This window comes from Aythya marila, assembly GCF_965140915.1.
Source record: "Aythya marila genome assembly, chromosome: 4".
In the NCBI taxonomy this organism is placed as follows: Eukaryota; Metazoa; Chordata; class Aves; order Anseriformes; family Anatidae; genus Aythya; species Aythya marila.
In genome coordinates, this window is record NC_139045.1 from 14,335,947 (window position 1) to 14,358,050 (window position 22,104).

The 22,104-nt window shown below is 47.1% G+C and overlaps 1 protein-coding gene across 7 annotated transcripts in view; it reads right to left on the reverse strand.

Annotated features, from left to right (window-relative positions):
* Nucleotides 1–22,104, reverse strand: part of EPHA5 (EPH receptor A5) — a 191,012-nt gene that overhangs the window by 73,245 nt on the left and 95,663 nt on the right. For 3 of the 7 annotated variants that reach the window (XM_082759322.1, XM_082759321.1, XM_082759323.1), the window contains exons 4-5: nucleotides 19,024–19,179; nucleotides 12,662–12,997 (exon numbers count right to left, since the gene is read on the reverse strand). The exons of 1 other annotated variant lie outside the window; for it this stretch is intronic. In XM_082759322.1, coding sequence (XP_082615448.1) covers nucleotides 12,662–12,997; nucleotides 19,024–19,179 — 492 coding nt within the window. The remainder of the gene's footprint in view (nucleotides 1–12,661; nucleotides 12,998–19,023; nucleotides 19,180–22,104) is intronic. 3 more of the 7 variants (XM_082759324.1, XM_082759325.1, XM_082759326.1) reach the window with 3 other exon arrangements.

Consider the following 22,104-nt stretch of genomic DNA (forward strand, 5'->3'; position numbering starts at 1 on the left):
GCACACCATTCAGGATCGGGAAGTCAATCTTCCCACCTTCCACATAATTAAAGTCACCCACATTATGCTTTTCCTTTGCCACTCCCTCCCCTTCTCCAACACATGTATCACCCTGTCATCGGCTCCTTCCTTTCATCTGATTTATTCACTTTCTAATCACTGAACAAAATCCAGCCCTTTCAAAAAGAGCTGATGCGGTCCTAGGCAGAGCTCGGCACGAGGCTTCCTTTCTCTTGCCTCCTCCCATCCCATATTAAAAGAAGGTGCTTTTAACTCTCCTTTAAGGGGATTATTTCCTGCAATCTAGAGAGTTTATTCATGCCTTCGAGTGAAAAAATACCCTCTTCCATTCAAGGTAAATGACTGAGATGCTAACAATGAAATTCAATGGTACTTCAAAGACTCCTTTGGGCCCTAAAGGTTGTGTGGGGCTGCCAGGGGACTGAATGAAGCCCGGCGAACCAAACAGGTGGTTTCATTTGCTCTGTGAAAAATAGCTGCTGCTTCTCTTGGAGAGGAAAACACTCCCGACTCGGCCAAATGGCAGCTATAAAAACGTCTGACTCGAGGCACCTCTGAGGTTTTCAAGCACTCACCTGGCAAAGGGAGAAGGCAGCAGCTGCACGTGCCGGAGCGCTCCTCCAGAAGACGTAGCACTAAAATCTTCCCCTCTGTGGAAAAGGGCAGAGGTGACAACCACGGGACCGACCTTCCAGGGTCGATGGCTTAGGAGTGACATGATGTGCCCCATCCCTGTGAGTACAGCACTGCTCTCATGAGGCAGAGCAACTAGAGCAGGAGATGTAGGCATCTCCTGACAGCCCCATAGTTCAGATATGTGGATGTTCTCCTGTTAAACCAGTGTAAACCCCTCAAGCACAAGCCTGGGGCTCAGCCATGGGGTTTGGGGAGCCCAGACCACAGAGAACATGACATCTCCCCGTGCAGAGATGTCCCCAGCTGGAGGCCGCCCTTATCAGAGACGGTCTGGAGAGCTGGGTTCAAAAGTTAAGAGGCAGAGAAAACAGGAGGAGCTGCTGAAACCTTCCCTAAGCTCTCAAGAGGATAAACAAAGTGTCAGCATCTTTAGCACTTCATTACTGCTATCACTTGATTTTGTTAAGTGCTTTTTTTGGACCCTCATCAGTGAATAGTTGCCAAGACAGTCTAAATACTATTACTGCCAAAGGCCAAATAAAACCGAATGTATTTACTGAAGAGGTAGCAATTGCTCTCCCCCTGGATAGAAAGTCAAATGGATCAGGATTTTAGTTACGTTTAATCGCCAGGGCACTGGAATTTGCAACCACTTGCGATGAATACAGTCATATTATTAATGGTTCCGTGTTTAGCAGACAAAGCACAGTTCACCCTCCAAATGTCTTGCAGTCAATACCTTGCACTCAGCTAGGAAGGGCAGCTGGACTTGGATCAAAGACTGTCTTTCCTGGCTGACGGTCTAAAAGAAGGAAGAAGGGAAACGTAACGAGTGCAACAGAGATGGGAGCAAACGCACCCCATGCCACACTTCCCCCTGTGCTCTTCAGCACCATTAGCTCACCAAAAGCTTCAGACAGAAACACTGCTGCATATCCTTTTGCAGATACAGACAATTTGCTGCCACGAGACGCCCCTTCTCACACATCACGAGTACACAGCATGGACAGACACGCCAAAAAAAAAAAAAAAAAAAAAACACATCTGAAGCTGCCATTCTGCAAACTCTGTCACCAGGCCAGACCTACTGTGTTAAACCTCCCCTGGCCCCTGCTAGAAATGGCACGCGCTGCGTGGATCAGGTCTGGATACAAGAAAGCTGAGCCAACTTGAATCTATTTACTGCATTCATTTGAATAATGACCGCATATTTCCCTTCCATATTTTGTCCTAAAAGAACCGGACACTGCACGAGCTGAACTTAAAGCAGCAGCCATCCATGGCTCACTACTCTCAGAGGACACCATCAGTGTGAGGCCCCTATGGATGTACTGTCGTTATTGAGCACAAGAAATACTTATTGGCTGCTATTTGACTACTTTATGGGGACTTTTTGATGCGTAGAGGTGTTCTGCAGAGGTTGTGAACAGCACCGCTCCCCCTGAAGCCTCAGCCATCGCTTAGCAGAGAGGTTGGTGCATCACCTCCGCGGGAAGCACGGGGCATTTCGTCCTTCACGCACGCCCAGCTTTGCTCGTTGCTGTGTGCAGTTTTGGGAAAGGTGGAGCTGGGTCTGTGCCCTCATGTGCATCCTGCCCAGCCATCCTCCAGCTCCTCTAAAGCTCCTTGCAGGGACTGAGCCGCACCTGGTACAAAGAGATACGGCGTAAATTAAACAACCCGGTAATTTCTGCAGCTATGCTCCTCCAGTTTGCTGAACTGGGTGAGAGCACCTCGCTGGGGAAACTGCCCTTGCATAGCCAAATGTTTAGAGACTCGCACCGTAAGTCTCTGGCAAGGTCAGCGAGTGATTTCATGCTCGGTGCTAGCCTCACCGGATCGAGGCAGAGCCGCGGAGCTGCACGTTTTAATGATTCAGGGCAGGAACCCGCTGCAAGGAAGGCAGAGCCCCAGAGGTGACAGGATAACAGTGCCGTGCAGGCCTGTCCTCTGTAATAAGCCACACTCATGCAGAACTGTGTGAAAGACAACTCGGGGAGTAGTGCAATTAGTAATCTAGTCAGCTGAGCACCGGTTTCTCTCCAGACTGCAGAGGAGGTGGGAGGACGCTCTGAACACCCTCAGACGCACGCTGCAAGGGTGCTGCAAACCCTGGCAAACTGAAAGAGAGAGCACAAACCCGATTTTATTGCTTTTATCCGATTCATTAGGGACACAAAACAAAGTAGCACATCCTGCTTCAGCTACCAAAACTAGTTTAGGAGGAGACATAATTCCAATGATTATTTTTTTTCCAAGAGTACCATCACAAGGACTTAGGTGACTGCATGTCAAACAAAGCCAGCGACAACAAACAAAAAAAGCACAAACCCCAAAGTTTTATGCAGTGAGATGCAAAAACACAGCGGATGCTTGCTAGGCACGTTCCCTGGAAGGCAGTGAGAGGGTGCAAGTGCCCTCCACAGGCATTTCCCAACTAATTCTGCAACGCTGCTTTTGAGGTATCTATGCTTCTCCCTGCCAAATGCCCTGCAGCACAGAGCACCCTGCAGGAATTACAACACAGCCTGCTTTGTGCATGCTCCTGTGGCTTGCATCTGAGCTGCTGGGGTTCAGATGTGCTGGGAGAAGAGGCAGCAGTGGGATTTCCACGGCAGGAGCACAGAGCCCCTTGCCCACCCCGCACCCTGGCTTGTTGCCCAGAGGAGCTGTGGCTGCCCCATCCCTGGAGGTGCCCAGGGCCAGGCTGGATGGGGCTTTGGGCAACCTGGTCTGGGGGGAGGTGTCCCTGCCCGTGGCAGAGGGGTGGAACTGGAGGAGCTTTAAGGTCCCTTCTAACCCAAACCCTTCTACGGTTCTGTGATCCTATAAAAACTCTCGGCTGGTGTCTGCTTGCTGCAAGCCTGGGCCAGTGCCACTGGAAGCAGTGGGTGTCCTGCAACAATTTGGACAGGGTCTTTTGATCAGACCTGCTATTTGTAAAATTATCAACCCGGAAGAAGCAGGCAAATAAATAAATAAGGCTGCTTTCCTTCTGGTGATTTCTATTGTACTGATCTAGCCAGAAATCCCATTAGTTCCTCGCTTTGATCAGGATTATTCCTCCAGGATCGGGAGATGCAGAAAGCATTCTACCACGTGAGCAAATGAGTACATCTGAAGCGTGCTTTAATTAAAGCCTTCAAACTCTGGGCTTTTTGTAGTATTTGCATGTATCTGAACTTTGGCCCAGCTGCTGTGAGAGAAAGATGGTTTATTGCCCAGCTGTCTGTCACCTTGGCATCACTCTCAGCTCTCCAGGTGGAGCTCTGCAGCCCCCCAGGGAGGAGCAGCAGGTTGGGATAAAGCACCAGCCAGCCCAGAGTCTGCTATTACATTAACCCTTTGTAAGGAATCGAAGGCCCTGAAGTATCGTTTCAGGTGTCTTTCCAAAAACCAGCAAGGGGTTATTTGCTGTTGAAGCTCACTGTACTAACAACCACAGCAGAGGATCTGCAAAAACCCTTCCGGCCTTGCTGAATTACACTTCTCAAGTAACAAGCAACCCAGGGTAGAAAAGCATTTCGACCTGTCCGCGACTATAAAATACTAAGCAGGAGCCTGTAATTCACACACTTCGCCAGCTGGAGCTCAGGTTGGATACAGCAAGATCCTTCCTGAGACGCATAAGCCACCCTGCTCCAGGGATGCAGACACCGGGTGAATCAGCAAGAAGAGGAAACAACCAACGGGAAAAAATCCTCGTTAAATGACAAATAAATAGAAGCTGCCATGCAGACCTCCCAAAAACCAAGGGAGGGTGACCTCTGTCTTCTGCACGGTGTCTGTACTCACACTACCGTGTGTCTGTGTGCACACAAACACATCCACACTGCTCGGTTCTTTCTTGCAGCTTCCCATTCATCCCAATTCCTACCAGCATGATAGTTTCATGGGAAAGAAGTGCACTGCGAAGTCGCTGTACCCCAAGCAGCATTTCTGTGCCACATCTCACTCAGTGCACAATCACTGAAACACAAACGTTTCCAGCAACTCTGGCTCCTGCGCTGTCATATTTAACTTTTGAGGGAGATTACTGTAAAGAGCTTACTTGGTACGTTAAAGAAACTGCAGCCAGAGAGCAAGTGGGACACTTATTAATGCCTACTAGTCCCCTGCTATTTATCTGGCAGCACGGAAAATATTTTTACAGTCTTCTCTTTTTTTTTTTTGGCTATTTTTGAGTCCTTGTATCTTAAGAGCACTTTCAGAAGTGTCGTCTACGCAGACTGGTAAAAACATAAAATTACTTTCAGGGCTAGAATCAGAGAAATAACATATCACACAAAGGAATTATCAGCTTGCAGATGGAGACTAAAGAGCTGAATAGCATTTTATTAGCAGTAGAATTCCAAAGCTGCATTCAAAAAAATCTATACATTGATGGGCAACGAAACCATTTTTGATGCTTTAACTTTTGCTCTCTGCCAAGTACTGCGCTCGGCGCAACACAAAGAACTCCTTGGCCCCAAAGACTGCATTTTAAGGTGATTAGAATTAGATTAATATAAGATTACTTGGCAATTCTTTAGAAGTGTGCCAGCAAAATGGGAAATAAAATTTTAAAGCAGCATTATCACTCTTGCAATATAACATCAAGGGTGCTCTGCAAATACACGACTTTCCTACAGCTCTGACCTTGGGAAGTTTTCACCACATGCCTAGCGTTTAGCATGGGAACAGAATATCTGATTTCAGCACGGCCTGCTCCGTACTCTTTCCAAAATCTCCGTATTTGCTCCTTATACACGTCTAAAAATCCAGACTTGGGCTGCCCTACCTCTGCTACTGGTGTGAGGCTCCATTGCTGGTGGCTCTGGGATATACTGGGAGAAAGGCTGCGTGGCACCAGCTGGGGGCAGCCCACAGGTGAGATTTCCTCCAGTGTGACCGGGCATTCGTTTTTCACGGCTCATGTGTCTGTCTCACCAGTGGTGTGAAGGAAACTAATGGCTTTACTATCAAGAAGCAAGACAAATGAAGCCTGCACCACACCACACACCACGCGATGGATGTCATCAGTTGGGAAACTGGGGGAGTGAGAGCTTCAATGCCCTTCTCTCACCCTCTTTTAGGAGGAGGATGGGTGGGGATGACTACTACTTATTATTTTTATTTTCAGCTGTAAATGAGACATTTTAATTTCATGTCAAAACTGAAATGTCTGTCTGCAGACGCAGGAAAACGTTTATTTCATCTGGTAATGTCCTCATATATCAGCAGGTTTGCCTCACGTTTTAAGAATAAAAATGACCTCTGAAATGACTGAACTTGAGGATTGTTATTATTTATTTTTTTTAATTTCAAACAATTATTTTAATGCTCAAGTATTTATTTCTGATATTCTACGTGCAACAAAAATGCTTATACCAAACTATGAGAAAGTGGCAATTACCAACTGGGGAGCTATAAATAAAACTATAAAATATTCAACTGATCCATAATTCATTTGGTAACAGACACCCAGCCATCTGGGCTGGGGTGAACTTGCAGCTCTGGAATAGGTTGGTCTCTGAAGAAGACTTTGCATTCAGAATGAATGCAGCCACCACACACAAAAAAAAAAAAATCAAATAATAAACCCTTTGTGCATTGCTGGCTTTCAGGTTTTACTTTTCTGTTTTCTAGCTATTTATAATTGCTTTGACTACATGCAACTAGGCTGCAAAAATGAAGTGAAAGCCATGAAGGAGAGCCTGGCCTAATGCTGGGACAAAGATACCACGGACTTCCTTCCCTCTGGTCGGTCACCCATACAAACACACTCCTGCTGGTGTCACCAGTAGGGACCTCGTTAGATTATTTAGGCTTATACCTACCTAAAGCACACCCTGGTAGTTAACTTCAGGAAACGGATGAGGATCCACAAACGAAATTATTCTCCCTCGCTGCAAACTCGATACGTGGCACGCCAGCAAAGCTCCCCAGTGGGCTCGGGCTTCAGCTGGAGTCAAAAAGCCTGACAGCAGAAAAGTTCAAAGCGGACTGCTCAAAAACTCACAGCTTTTGATGCCACTTATTCTGCAATCAGGGGGAAAAACCCCAGCAACTTCAAGGGATGCAGCAAGGCCTGGGCTGGGAACCATTCAAAACCACTCCACAGGCTACACTACTACATAAAAGGACGAAAGATCCTCCCTCTCCTAGGGAGGAAACCTGAAAACCTCCTTTCCAACACAGGAGCCCTCATAATGAGGCAGAAGTCTCCAAGGCAGCACCAATTACACTTAGTAAAGTATCCCTGTATCAGTCCATACTGGTAAGACGACGCTTTGCTTTCCAGAGTGCCTCGTTCAGGTTGTTCCTGATACCTGTGGTAACGCCCTGGAAACTAGCACGGTATCTCTAAATGACAGCAGTTTCCACACAGATATGCAATTGCAAGTCTTAAACCCTCTATTTATGCCACTAATAGCTCCTCTCTGACCAACATGAATCTAAAGCACGGCTTAAACTATCAGACATACTCAATTCATACAGAATTGCCTGCAGCTGCTAAATTTTTCTAGGAGTTCATAAAATGCTTAGACAAATTTGTGGAAGAAAAAATCCATTAAGGGCTGTAAAGTACCGAGGGGTGCTCCCGAGAGGTTGGAGAGCACACTAAGGGAACAGCAGCACGCGTCTGCCTTGTGCTCTTGCCCTTTCTGTGGTACCCACTCCTGACCACTGCCAGGAAGACGATGCAGCTCAGGGGATCAAGCACTGTTACCACTGCCATTTACAGGCAAGCCCTGCTCACCGCCTTGGCTGTGGAAAAGGAGTTTTACAAAAATAAGGACCTGTTTAAGCTTTCACATGTCCTAGGCTAACAGTTCTGGTTAAAAAGTTGTGAATATAAGAATATAAGAATATAAGAATATAAGCAAGCTGCCCTCCCCCCTTCAAGATGCTGTCATCTTCTCACCTTGCTTCCTGGTGTTCTCTTCCAAGTTTGCTGTCCCGCAGTTTCAAGAGCACATGGCTGTTAACGTAAGATTACAAGAAGCTTTACATCACAGGTTTCCCTATCCAAACTGCACTGGGCTGCTTTTCAAAGGCTGGTACATCCTGAGCGCTAAGGAAAACCCCTTCTCCTTTGATCCCTGCAACTTTGGTGTCAAAACCTGCACAGTCAGAGTGAGGGTCATGGCTCTCAGCACACCTCCCTGCTCCTGACAGCTCTCTAGCTGCTCCAAGAGTTTTGTGTTGTTTTTTTTTTTTTTTTTTTTTGGTCAAGGAAGAACCTGTCCCTGCTTCCCAGGCAGCAGCATGGGTTGCCAGGTCCTGTCCTCCAACATCTTTGCTCAGATATCACTGCTGCACCACAGGACGCATCTTGTACCTCTGTTTTGGCCTCAGGCATGCAGGCTCCTCGAGGCATTAGACACACTAATTCCTCCTCTGTTAGCGAGCACATCCAGATCTTTCTTGCCCTCTTCCCCAAAAGGCTTGAAAATATCATACAGGTCACGGAGCTGGATTGAACACTGGTTTCTAGCTTTTCAAACAGAAAACAGGCAAGGGGCTTACCTGAAAACACAGAGAGGAGGCCTTTAAGCGTAAAGGAAGTAAGCAGAGGAAATATGCAGAGGAACTGCCTCGCTCCTAGACCCCTAGGCCAGCTCCCATTCCCAGCACAGAAGATGCTGGAGACTAAAGGCAAAGAAAACTCCTCGGCTGCTGCCACAGATCACAACCACCTGCTCCCTACAGGCCCGTTGCGAGACACCTGGCCCTGAGCAAGACTTCATGGTAGGTGCCTTCTGTACACGGGGCAGATAAGATGAAACACCTCGTGGGAGATGCACACCTTTGTCTGGAGTGACAGCTCTACTTAATCACCCAGCTTGGTGAAATCCCTAAGAAAAAATGCCGTGCGGTTGCCTCACGAACAGCCAACTTCAGCGTTAGTGGCACAGGCAGACTGCTCTCTAGAAATGGTATAGAAAGAGGCGTTATGTGGCAGTTTCAGAAAGACAAAAACGTGAAGAAAAAAAAAGGATGGCTTGGCCCTCAAATCCCAGAACTACCCCTGCTGTGACAAAGGGTAGCTGCACTATCAGCAACAGCTCGTCTGGCCACGCTCTGACAGGGGCAGAGGACTCACACCTGGGGAGGAAGCTGCACCAGATATTTGGGAGTAGTTGGAAAAGGTGAAGAAGGAGATGAAGGGAGTAAGCTCCTCTGCCTGCAGCAGCTGTAAAGAGTCATAGAATGAAAGAATCATCACAAAATGGTTTGGGTTGGAAAGGACCTCAAAGATCATCCTGTCCTAACCCCTGCCATAGGCAAGGATGCCACCCATGAGATCAGGTTGCTCAGGGCCTCACCCGACCCGGCCTTGAACACCCCCAGGGATGGGGCATCCACAGCCTCTCTGGGCAACCTGTTCCAGCGCCTCACCACCCTCTGAGCGAAGAATTTCCTCCTAACATCTAACCTAAATCTTCCCTCTTTTAGTTGAAAACCATTCCCCCTTGTCCTATCACTATCTGACCAAGTGAAAGGTTGCTCTCCATCTTTTTTATAAGCTCTCTTTAAGCACTGAAAGGTTGCGGTGAGGTGTCCCCAGAGCCTTCTTTTCTTCAGGCCGAACATCCCCAGCTGTCTCAGTCTTTCGTCACAGGACTACTCATGATGGAGACTTCTACGTTCCACCTCTCGTGGCTGGCAGCATTTTACAACCTTTCTAGTGAAAGTACCTAGCAGAAAACGTCTGCAAAATCCTATGGAAACAACAGAAACTTAGTGGGAAAGCAAAGTGTGACAGGGAACCAGTCCTGAGCCTAAGGGCACAGCATCCAACACGGACAGGTCCCATCCCTGGTACCATCACATCCCTTGGGACTGACAGAGCCCAAGTGTGCTGGGGTCCCCAGCTGAGATTAGCTGATTCACTGCATCCTGTGTACAACCATTACTGTTTTCTTGCTGTATTTCCGAACTTGATTTCCAAAGTTCAGAGGAAAATAGTCTGAAATTAGGCTGAAAATGCCAGACAGATCGCCAGTGCAAGGTCTTTTTGATTATTTTAAATTGGGGAGAGAAGGAAGGGGAACAAATTAGTTTGGAAAGAAACACATTTTTGTCAGGAAGCAATCCCTTCAAGAACCCAAACCAGACGCAGTTTCTGCTGCCAAAAGCTCCCATGTGTAGAAGCCGTGGTGCAGCCAACATCCTGCTGCTTGCGCGTTCTCCGCAGTCCTGAAATTAGCACGGTCTTTTCGGGGCTGACAAAGCCAAAACAACAAAATAAACCCCGGCATTTCTCTGCGGCGCTGGGTTAGTGAATACCAGCCAGCGGGACTCAAACAGCCAGACCTATCCCATGGCATGCAATTTTTTTCATTTTCCACAGCAAGCAGTTCTTGTAGCAGACTTTCTCCTATTGCCGCAGTTGGCCTTGAATCACTACCAGGCTTTTAGTGACTCTACCTAATTACACCAGCCTTCACGGAAACGTAATCATCCTAGCTGAAAACCCGTGTGAGACAAAGGACAGGGCCCCAGAGCAGAGTGTTTGGTGCTGATCTCATGGGGAGATGAGTGGGCTGAGCCCCCCCAAGGCCCCATACATTCTGCCTGCTCTAATTTCGAGGACAGCTGAAGGTGAGGCTCCTTCAGAGAGATCCAGCATCGCTGGGTAAGGCCAGCCATGAACCGCTCTGCCTGCACACCTCTCTTACTAGCCCCAAAGGGCATTTTTCAGAGGAACCTAAAGAAAACAGATATCCACGTCTCCATGCCTGGCAGCTAGCCTAATTTGCAGGGTCTCTGTCTCTAGCTGCTTTGTTTCTGGCATGGACAAACTGATCACCACCCCGGGGGGTGCCCAGAGAGCAGAGGGCAAGCTGTGTTACTGGGAAGCACGTCTGATGCACGGGTTGTACAGTGAGCTAACAGGCCTGGTTTTCTTTTTGTAGGAACTTGGGGGGCGGAGGGGACAAGCCACAGAGACAACAAAATACCCCACTCCTTGCTTTGGACGGAGCCTTGCACCATCCTTCTGGGTGATGATCTGATTTTGCAAACATCTCTCATTGAATCAAACACGAGAGCATACACAGGTGCCCTTTCGGTACTACAGGGTGCATTAAACACTCCTGGCTTGATCCACCACAACTCCCCCTGGCTGCATCACACTCCTACCAACTGAACCTATCCACGAGCCTTACCAGGAGCTGCATTTGTCACACGAAACCCACAGGTCTACTGCCATCTCCTACAACAGACCTCTCAACACTCAGCCATAGGTAATAATTGTGCAAAAGAGGCATTCTTGGCTGGAGGCAAGGGAAGCCAGCTCCGCAGATAAATCCGGCTGCAACTATTGGGAATTTGGCACATAACTCAGGGAACAGGACCATTTCCTCACAGACTGGAGCGATCAGCAATGTATCATCTTCTCTCATGCAGCTACATTTATGGAGGTTTATGTGGATTTAACTCTGCATATCAGGGAAAATGTAGTGCCAGCAATGAAATGCCAACGCAAACCTACCAACAGGAAAATCTCCTTCCAGCAGTGGAGTTACTGGCAGCAGCCTTCACAGTACAACAACAGTAAACAGCATTAGGACCACAACACCCACTGATCTGTATTACACAGGTGCCTTCAACAGGTGTCGTTCTGCCATCCTCTGATTCTCCTCCAGAAGATTTCCTGCCACATCCATCAGCAGCGAGCAGCAACCTCAGCACGCCTTTATTTCTTCTCCTTGAGATATATCTGAGCAATTTGTTTAACACTTCAACAACCCGGTCTAATTACCAGGACAGGTATCTGATGAAGTGCAATGCAATCACACTCTCACTGCTGGCTGCCAAGCCTGTGCACATACACCTGGGTAGCAAGAACCAAACAGAGCCCTGCTCCATCTAGCATTTTTCTGCTTTGCAGCGATGATCTGCCAATCTCCATCTAGCTGTTACTCTGCACATCGCACCAGATTTCCTGGCTAAGTCTGGTCTGGAAGGAGAAGGCAAGTACTGGCTCCGGCGATCTGGCAGCACAAACCTCGTGGTCCCAAATGCCACTGGTTTCCATTCCTGGAAGGGCTCCACAGCAGACAAGTGCCGCTGGAGGCCCTAAATTAAATGTCAGGAAGCAAGCCAGGTAGGCAAAGGGAGAAAACCCAAAACACAGAGCATATGAGAGACAAGGAGAGAAAGGAAACAGAGGTGGGGGGTGGTTTCTGGGTCTTAGAGAAGCTGTGTGATGTGCCTGGTGTGTTGCTGTGCACAGAAGGAGTAGTAACCATGTTCTTTTTCTCCCATCACACTTCCAAGTGACAGAGGATAGCAGCAGCTCCTCGCCTGCCTCTGTCATGGCACAGGGCTTTGCAGTGCCCCATCTGCCTGCCCCCAAGGCAACAACTCTTTTCTCCCTCTGGGCTTCCAAATGGATGGCAGGCAGCTCCCAGCCCTGGACAAAGGAACGAGCCTGTCTGTGTGATCTGTCTGTCTGCGCAAACCCAATGACACGGTGTGCGATGACATCTCAGCCCTACCTTGTTAGAGAAGCAGTGACACTGTACCGTATGTCACCAGCCTGAGTCCAGCATCACACTGAAGAACTGAATTTCCTGAAGTCACTCAAAACAATTTTCTCAGGGGAACTGCAAAGTTAGGATGTTTTAAACCACTGGCATTTGGAATCCAAATTAACTCCTAGGGATTGCCCTTTCCCAACAGGAGAGGCAATCGTATTCCTGCTGGTTTAGTGGGTAGATGCACTGAAATACAAAAAAGTGGTGGGACCTCCACGTAGCTTAATGTAAAAGAAAATGGAAAAAGCCACAAATGCTAAGTGTGTCCTGCTGGAAGGAAACATGTTGAAGACTGCAGTGATTATATCCTGTGAGACACAACCTCCCCCCTCCACCCCACACATTTGAAGAGGCCACAGCCCAGCCCTCCACACGCTGGGGACTTCCACCCATTTCAACGGGAGGCCCGCACCGGGTCTGACTGGCTTGGGCTCCCCCCCCAAGACATTTCCCCGGGTTGAAGATCCACTTACCTGCCTGGTTTGTGGTTACATTTACAGAAACAAACTGCCGGGCTCCTGGGTTCTGGTCGGACACTCCATTCACTGCCTCAATTTCAAAGGTATAGTTTGTATGAGCAAGCAGATCCACCATCATGACAGAGGTGTTTTTCAGGCCGGTTTGCTGGGGGAGGTACCTGACATGACCGCCACACGCCTCACACAGACCTGAGTGTGAGTTGCACTTCTTGCATGCAATATAATAAGACACATCTTTCCTTCCACCAGTATCAGCAGGGGGAATCCATTCCAGAAAGACACTAGTCTCGTTAACATTTGAGATGGCACTCCGAGGAGCAGAGGGGGGTCCTGGTTTGTAAAGCGAGAGAAACACATGGTAAAAACAGTATTATCAGTCATCCTGCTCTCTACTACTCTCTAGGTTGCACAGAGCTGCCACGTTGCTCACGTGCCAAAAAGCACGCGGGGAAAATTTTCAGCAGCAACCAAAAGAACGGGAAGATGGGGATTTGAGCGTTCCCACCTTACCTTAAAGGGTCTGTGTTGGGACACAGTCATCTGCAAGGGAGGCTGAGATACAGGGCTGGCTCAAAACCAGCAGGAGCAGCGCATTTCACACCAGGGCATTGCCTCTGGTGTCCTCCTTGTTCTGCTTGCTAAGTGAGCTGCAAATCTTTGCTCTGCCCAAGTCACGTTGGCTTAATGGGGGCCAACATTCCCCCTCCTTACCCCATCACTAGCTCTGAATCCTTAAAAAAAGACACACACCGATGTTTCCCCACCGCTTTGGTACTCAATTCCAACACTGAATCCTCCCCTCCATCCGCCTGCTTCTCCCTATTAGCTCTTTGGCAACAGCAAAGCCTAAGCCCAGGCATCCAAATCACACCTAAGCGAGACACTCAATGAAGCCCAAAACAGATGGTGATCTACACGGGCCACCGCAAGCACAGCCGTATCTGGCTGCTCCACGGCAGCCTTCTTGGTCCCTGCCAAGCTCCGAGCACCAGCACGGTTGGTTAGCCTCACCGTGTTCCCTTCTTTTGCCAAGCCTCCCCTCTCAGTATGCCAGCATGGCTCTGGCAAAGCTATCTGAGGAGGAACGGCTGCTGCAGAGGTATCCGAGCCCCTGCAGATGCGGCCTGCTTTCCTTCACCCTGCTGGGAGAGGCCACAGCTGGGCAAAAAAAAAACAAACACTTTACACACTGAGGCCACAGTTTCTAAAAGCAATTCCCAATTCAACAGGTGGCTGTGCTGCCCACCTGGAGATACCCTCGAGACCACTTATTTGCTTATTTTTTGACATGCACCTTTCCAAAAGCCAGGCCCTTCCTTGGATGCCTGCACACCTGAACTGCTCGCATCTCACTCGATGGCTTTGCGTTAGAGAAATCTGCCCCTTTGGGGAGGGAAAGGGAAATACTGCCCCGAAGATGTTTTAAGAAGCTGTTTGTTTTAATAGACTTGTCTTGGAGATGAAGGGCTGGCTGCAGATACACCCTGAAGACAACGTGGAAGGACAGCGAGGACCTCATGCAGGAGCCTCGCATGGGGAAATTTATCAAAGAAAACTGGGATGGATTTTAGTCCCAGCATCACCAGAAGCTATACAGCAAAGACTGGGATTTTTCCAAAGGAAGTAGAGGAGCGAAGGCAACATACTGCCATCCAGTTCGAATGAAGCTGTCAAAACCCATGAGTAGCTTCTTGATATGTGCCCGTCAGCTAGCTTCATCAGCTAGCACCCCCTACAAATTTAACAGCCTGTCTTAGGCTGTCGTCTTCTAGTTTTGTTGTGATAATTTAACTCCATTTGTTACTTAAAATGGGCAATGTTGCAAAACCGAAGCTACCTTATAAACCAGGAGCATTTTTCCCTGTTTCCCTTTCCTACTCCCCTTTTTAAGTCTATAAAATTGGTAATGGTTATGAAACACTGCGATGATTTCAACTCAAGCTGTTCTGATTCAATGAGAAGCTCACTGCCAGAGGGAAATAAATAATCCTGATATATATATTATTGTCAGGGAAAAGCAGTCAAAGACAAAAGCTAGGTTAGCTTAGGAAGCAGCAGATCAGCCTTGTCGGAGGCACATTTTGTTCCGTCATCTGTGAATGAAAACTTTGCTAATGTGGAAACGAGGCATGTTGTGGGTTTAGCCCCTGCAGGTAGGGCTGGAAGGGGGTCCCTGCACGCTCACTCACCTCCCAGAGAGGCAGATGCAGAGAGGAAGGTTCAGGAAACGCTCTGGCTGCCAGCTATCTGCACACACATGCTGATTTAAAGTCGACAGCCTACTTGCTGCCATCCCTAAAACGAAGCACGGGCTCAGGTCTCTGCAGGTTGGAGGACCAGGTGCTCAACTGCGGCCGTGCCAACAATTCCTAACTGAGCCGGGACGGGAAGACTACAATTATCCTCCAGATAATGGCTTCACAGAACTATAAAGGGGGAACAAGCATCCGTTCACCAGGCACGAAGACACTGGAAGGAGCTGCTACGTCCTCAGGGCGGAGAGGGCTCTGCCACCAGGCTGAGTGTTTCCACAAGCCCGCCTCTCGCAATCTGCACCTCAGGGGTCCAGCGCTCTTCAGCTAATGACACCGCAGTACAGCAGAAGGCAGAACTATTTTCTGTGCTGTCACACTCACACTGCTATAATGGAAACTATGAAATTCATCGCGGGAGCTGTGTGGAGTTATATACGTTGCACTCAGGGTTGTGTTTCTTTTTTTGCTGGTTAAATTGCCCGATTTTTTCTTCCGCTGGATGAATGCACTTTTACTGCTACCAGTGCTCTAAGAGGAAAATAAAGAACTCAGGCACAAAAAACCACTTATTGGACAACGTGTCTTTAACAGAGGATAAATTATTACTTTTGCAAAGTCACCAGAGGTTTTTACTTGCTTTGTACAGCTGCTCTTCTTGAAGGTTTAAAAACATCAACTTCAGTGGAAATGCTTTGAAGCTAGCGGGACTTCATAACCTATAAAATTAGCATTCTCAAAGGGGCTCTGAGAAAGGTCTTTAGCAGTCTGCAGATATCTAACAAGACCTACTTGAAGAATCCTGAAACCACATATGGGTAAAACTTTGAAAAATCACAGCTGGGAGAAGAAAACGGTGTTTTAGCTCCCAAAGAGGAGGGGCCCTAAGAAGGTCTGTTTTCATTGCCAAACCTCCCTTTGTCAAGGACGAATATATTCGTTCACTGCTTCTTTTTTTTTTTTTTTTTTTTTGCTACTTTATGGCCTAAGAAGGCAGATTCGACATTTCTGCAGCACGATCCATTGACCAAAAGCAAATCATTTCTGAAGATAAAGATATTGGTGTTTTTCTTGATGGACAACAAACCTGTTGTTGGCTGACATGCACATGTAAAAAAATAACCTGAGAAAGTTCCCCTGAGATACTAATATATATTTGCACATGCACACACAAACTCTAAAGTAACCTTTGAGAAGAGAATATACCAAACACTACAAAAACATCAGTGTCCCACCTTGTCCTATTCCCTCTATGCTCTTTGTGCCATTCCCTTTTATTCATATTTCCCCTGTATGCTCTGAACTGCAACAGGATTCTTCATCAGAGATGAGAGGGGGGAAAAAGGTGTAACTTTGATGTTTTCATTTTAAATTGATATTTCGCAAGAACTGAAGCTAGGACTACTAAATTAAGAAGAAATCAAGCTCAATTATTTCCTGGGAGATGCATAACAATACTGAGAATTCTCAAATGCCTGGCAGGACCAAACATTTTTTGTCTGATGGCAATAGTTTCTTTGGACCACATTATAGGAAATAACTAGGAAAAATTAAATAAACATATATTTGTCTTTTTCCCCCACTGTGCTCATCTGTGCAGTTGACAGTGGTTTAGCAGTTTTATTTAGCAATGCTGGTGATGGTGGTGAGACCATTGTAGTTTGGGACTGATAAACTTTCTCTCGAAATCAGGAAATTGTGATTTTATAGTTGCACCAACTGCACAGAGACTTAGGTATAGAGCCAAAAACAAACACTGATGTGTTCTCTAAAATTAACTAGATTTCAAGTTGAGGGAATCCAATGAATATTATTAACTTCTGCTGTAATAAATAATGAAAACATTCACAAAACTTGCAGTATTTTCCTACCAGTCATGACTCAAGCCTGTCTTGCTTGTGCTTCAGTTCATGACAAGATGTTCCCTTGCAACTTTTGTCGTGTTGGGTTTAAAATGTTGCTACCTGCTATTCACTGTCCCTGCTGAAATGTACTACGCCTGCAGCTGAAATGGGGTAACACACAGGCTTTCCTCACCACCTGCAGCAGAAATACAGCTGAATGAGGACAAAATCCCAAGGAAGGATGCTTAAGACAAGTGAGAGTGGCTTAGCACTGAAACACATGGAGAGGGCTCAAATGATCCACCTTGCTTTCGGGGTAGCAAGCAGGAACACCAGCAGAGCTGCTTCAATATCCTAAAATGCTGTAGCAGCTTGCTCTGTATGTGACACAGCAGCACGCTCCGGAACAGTGGGTGACAGAAGCAGAGCAGTGCCTGGGTCAGCATTAAACCTTTCATCTGCCTCAGAAGCACTCGGTGTCCTGCCATGCCACGTCCTAATAGAGCTTCACACACCACGCCTGGACTTTAGACAAGCTTACAGTAAGCTTTCAAAACAAACAAAAAGCAAAGATTAAAACCCCCAAACAAAAGCTTTAAAAAAATAAAAATAGAAACCGAGTAAACAACAACAACAAAAATCAACCTCGCAATATTTGTGGCATCATAAAGTACAGCCTTTACTTATAGGATTCAGACTGTGCCAGGAACATGTGGGAGAAGGGCACTCATATTCCTCGGTGTTTTATTATGTGCTCGTCATCAAGCATGGTCGTACCCCTGTGAAAATCCCACCCTATGCTCAGGTCACAGGCAAGTAAGCACAAACCTCTTCCTCAGGGGCGGCAGCTTCTCCTCCGTGCTAACTCACCAGCGGGGTGATTTGGCATAACTCCTGGCTTTGGTTCTGCCTAGGCAAAAAAGCTGATTTGGGGTGGTTTTTCAGAGTCCCCCTCCCTTCCCATTTCTCAATACCCACACTGACTAGACATCTTCCTCATTGATCTATGTGCTTTCAAGTCTTGCCATGAGGCAAAACAGACATCAGGAAGCCCTGTTGTCACAGTTTCTCGTGCTGTAGCCCATCCCAGTCACCGCTCTGCGAGACACTGGTACGTGTACTTAATAAGCTGAGGAGTGCTGGCACGACTCGCCCCCCACCAGCACTGCTTTGATCATAGCTGCACTGCCTCCTCCTTCCCTGCAGCACACCTTCACCAGCCACGTGCTTCAAGTTCTTTTGGCTGATGAAGGGTAAGCCCTGTGTTCAAGGGCCCCAACTATCCTATGTCATCTGTGCCAAAAGCCCTTTCCAGGGGAGCAGAGAGCTGCTGAGGGCAGGCTCCTCCACAAAGTGACTCTCCAGCAGGAACAGACTTTTTCTTCCCCTTTTCTGAAGTGCAAACCTGGGTAGCTAGGAAGGACAGCTGTATTCACTGGGAAAACACTCAGCAGGACTAGCTGGGGGTCTACAAACTGAAGCCCTGAGTAAAATAATATATTTCAAATATTATTTTTTTATTAAAAAAAAATCAAATATAAATTTGAAATATATATATTTGAAATATAAAGCAAACAGAACAACCAACCTTCAAGTACAGTTGACAGGATAGCTCACAGATGGCAGGAAAAGGGCCATGCTAGTGGTTACAGTTCTACCTCCAACTCCCAATCCCCCAGCTTGTTTTTTATACCCTCCATGCCCTACACCAGGGGATAAGCTCTACATTTTTGCTGCTGGTTTGGAGAAGCATTTTACCCTGCGAAGCCTTGAGGCTACCGTGACGAATAACCTCCTCCAGGCAGCTTGGAAAGGTAGGGCTCTGTCCCTGCTGGTCTACTGAAAATGAGCTACGAGATGATGCTGAGCAGGACCATATCTACTCTATCTACAGCTACGGTAGACAAGCACTACCGTAGCTCCTTCCATACGTGTGTGGGACACCGGTACAGGTCTGAGCGCAGTGCTGCTGGCTGGGAATGCCCCCAGTGTGATGGTAGAGCAGACTGTGAGAGATGGAGCATCATCTGCTCGTTACTTAAATGCTTCCTGGGTTCAACGCCAGCTCTCGAAGCAAAAGGCCTGAGTCTGTTCTTGGAACTGGGGGTGTGGTGGGCAAAGCCAGTGACGTTGCAAGTGTGTCAGACTAACTCCAGCTGAAGCCCAGAGCCTGGAAAAGCACATTAAGATCATAACGTCTAGTCACAGTAAAAGGAACAGCTCAAAAGGATTAAAAACAACCCTCTAGGCACATGCTTACTTGTACAGGCCATTGTAGGTGGGTCTGATTCCCTCCTAAAATAGTGCTCTTCACACAGGCAAGATGTGGATGCTTCATCAAGCGTGTAGCTGTGAGGGGGACATTTGCTGCAGGATGGACTGTGGGGTGAAGCTTTGAAGAACCCAGGTCTGCATACTGTGAAAAGAAGAACCACAGGCTAAGCTCTCCCGTCATAAAAAATTAGTCTCTTCACATTTCCTTTTAAAAACATGTCTTCAGCTAGAAAGAAAACAGACAAACACTCGCGGACTATTTGGTTTGAATATTTTAAAACAAGTCTACCCCACTAATAAACAAGGCATGCTTAAATATCCGCCTGAAAAAAAGAATGAGAATCTGTTGACTGCCTCTCCCCTAGCATCTGCCTTTGCTGGGTATTTATTTCCTCTGTTAAATGCATGAGAGGTAACATCTTTTGGCTCTGCTTTAGAAAACATTATTGTGTTTGGGTGGTGGGTTTTTTTTTTTTTCATTCAGGCTTAGAAAAACAGGTAAAATACATCCTGTGGTTTTTGTTTAAGATGTTCTATACCCAGAAATCAATGTCTCAGCAAACAAATAACAATACAGCGGTTGAGGGAATCTCGAGATTGACAGTTTTAAGACATTGTGATAAGGCTACTTCCCTAGGGTTTTTTCCCCTGAAAACCTGTGATGAATTTTAAAGTACTTTATATAAGACAGATTGCTCTGGGTACAGCCTGGGAAGCATGCTCGCCGTTCAAGATATTCCTTTCAGCTCCAATATATATGCACGATGAGGTTCAAAGAGTTTATACGAGAGATATTCATGTTCTTACAAAAGCAATATATTGGCTAAGGCTAGCTTAGGATTTTTTTTATTATTATTTATTTTGATAATTTGAACTGAATGCAGTAATACCTTTTTTTTTTCCAGCCTCTTGGAACAAGCACTCTTTCACCTAAGCGAAGATCGCTGCGCTTACTCACCGGTGTGTGCGCACAGCGACAAGCGGCGACAGCCAGAGGTTTGCATTTATTCACCTTGGCTTTAGAAAAAAGCCAAACGGACCTGTAATCATGCAGTCGGATGCATAATTACAAACCCACAGCTAGCAGGAAGAAAAACAAAGCACGGATATATCCATGGCTGGCTATTCGGATGTACAGAAGTTCCCTGGAAATCAGTCTTTCCATCTGCATTCAGACTCGCCTGGTGGCAAAGGAGAAGTGCTCACAGCAAACAAATTAGTACCGTCCCACTAACAACGCCCCAGGCAGCCACAGCAAGGTCATGTGTTAAAATGCAGCCAGAAGACATGAGGAGAGTTCATCTTCCCCGTAAAGTGCAGGTTTTTACTGTTAATCCCTTTTCCTCCGAAGGACCAAGTAAGATGCTGAACTTGGCAGTACTTCCTGCAGTACCAGAGCCTCCCTCTTGACATCTCCCCTTTCACATCACTAACTTCTTCACCAAGAGGTCAAGACAGACTCTAGCACCTCAACTCATAATGAAACCATGCACTGCTTTGTTTGGCGCTGAAGCTATTCTGATTTCAGCTCCCCACAGCACAGGGAGAAAATTCCTTTGGAATCAACCAGCAAGTCTCTGCTGATGAAGACCACTTGTGTGATCCAGGAGCACCCAATAAACCTCCCCAGACCCCACCTCCAGTTTTGCCTGGCCTGAAGCAGTTTCCCTGCTCACCACAGGCTACAAGGTCTCAGCCACGTATCTGCTGCCGCTCCATCCCTGCTCCTCTGCCCGCAAGACGTACAGAGAAAACCTAAGGGAAATAGGCGAATCCAAAGGTTTTAAAAAACTAACCTCCAAAATGGCTCAGCAGCCAACCATTGCTCCACATCCAGACCGTGAGCCCTGCAGGACACAGTCCATATTTTGTGTCCGCACCTGGATGGCTGAATTTATTCCAGATGATTGCTAAAGGACTTGCTGCAAGCTGTCCTCATGTTTTATGGTATGTTTCTCAGTTTCTTACACGAGTTCACTTATCTATTAGCTTCATGGCTACCTTCAGATGCTGCCCTACCTGCACAGCAGGAATTGTTCTGTACTCCCTGGAGAATCTTCTGGGAGCGGAGACCACCAAACAGCCCCTCTTTGGCCTGCAATTTCTAAATCAAAGCCAAATCAAAACTCACTTGCACACACAGACAATAGACGTGGGGAAATGAAAGCACAAAAACATGTGATATATAACGAGGGCAGCCCACGTCTAGTGTGTACTCGATGTAATTAGCCTTCAAAAAAGGACTTGAATTTATCTCATTATGTCCCATCAAGACGGACAGAAAATCATTAAATCATTATGGCACAAGAGTTTCCTGCGCTTCTATTGTGTGCAAAGCAGCACCCGCAGAGCAAGCCAGTTTTCCTCGACAGCTTTTCAGCAAGGTGCAGTTTGTTACTGGTGGTGTGATACGTAGCTCAGCTTGCAGGGAATAATGCTTTGTTTTCATGAAGAAGTACACGCCAACTGATTTACAACACCAATAATCCACGTTTTCATGAGGGATGTGGAATCAAGATGAACTAGACCAGTTGAGGGGAGACCTCATGGTGGCCTTGGTGATGGCACGGAGCTGGGACAGGGGAGGGTCAGGCTGGGGGTTAGGGAAAGGTTCTGCTCCCAGAGGGTGGTCGGGCACTGGGAAAGGCTCCCCAGGGCAGTGGGCACAGCACCGAGCCTGCCAGAGCTCAAGAAGCATTTGGACAACGCTCTTAGACACGTGGTTTGGTTTTTGGATGGTCCTTTGTGGAGCCAGGAGTTGGACTCGGTGATCCTGGTGGGTCCCTTCCAACCCTGGCTATTCTGTGATTCTGTGATTTTATGTAATCTGAAGGCTCCCATGGGTCAGATACTTTGTAAACTGGATTTGGAACAAAATAGCCTGAATTCGGGGACACCAACAGCCCGTGCCTTCCATGCACGTACCTTGGGTTTTGATCAGTTATCATTCCACTTCTGACAGTCAACCTTAAAGTCTCCTCATGAAGTATACATGATTTTATTTAAAATTACATGGGTGTCTGGGGTTTAATTTCTAATTAAATCTTATTTTAGTCTTATATTTTTA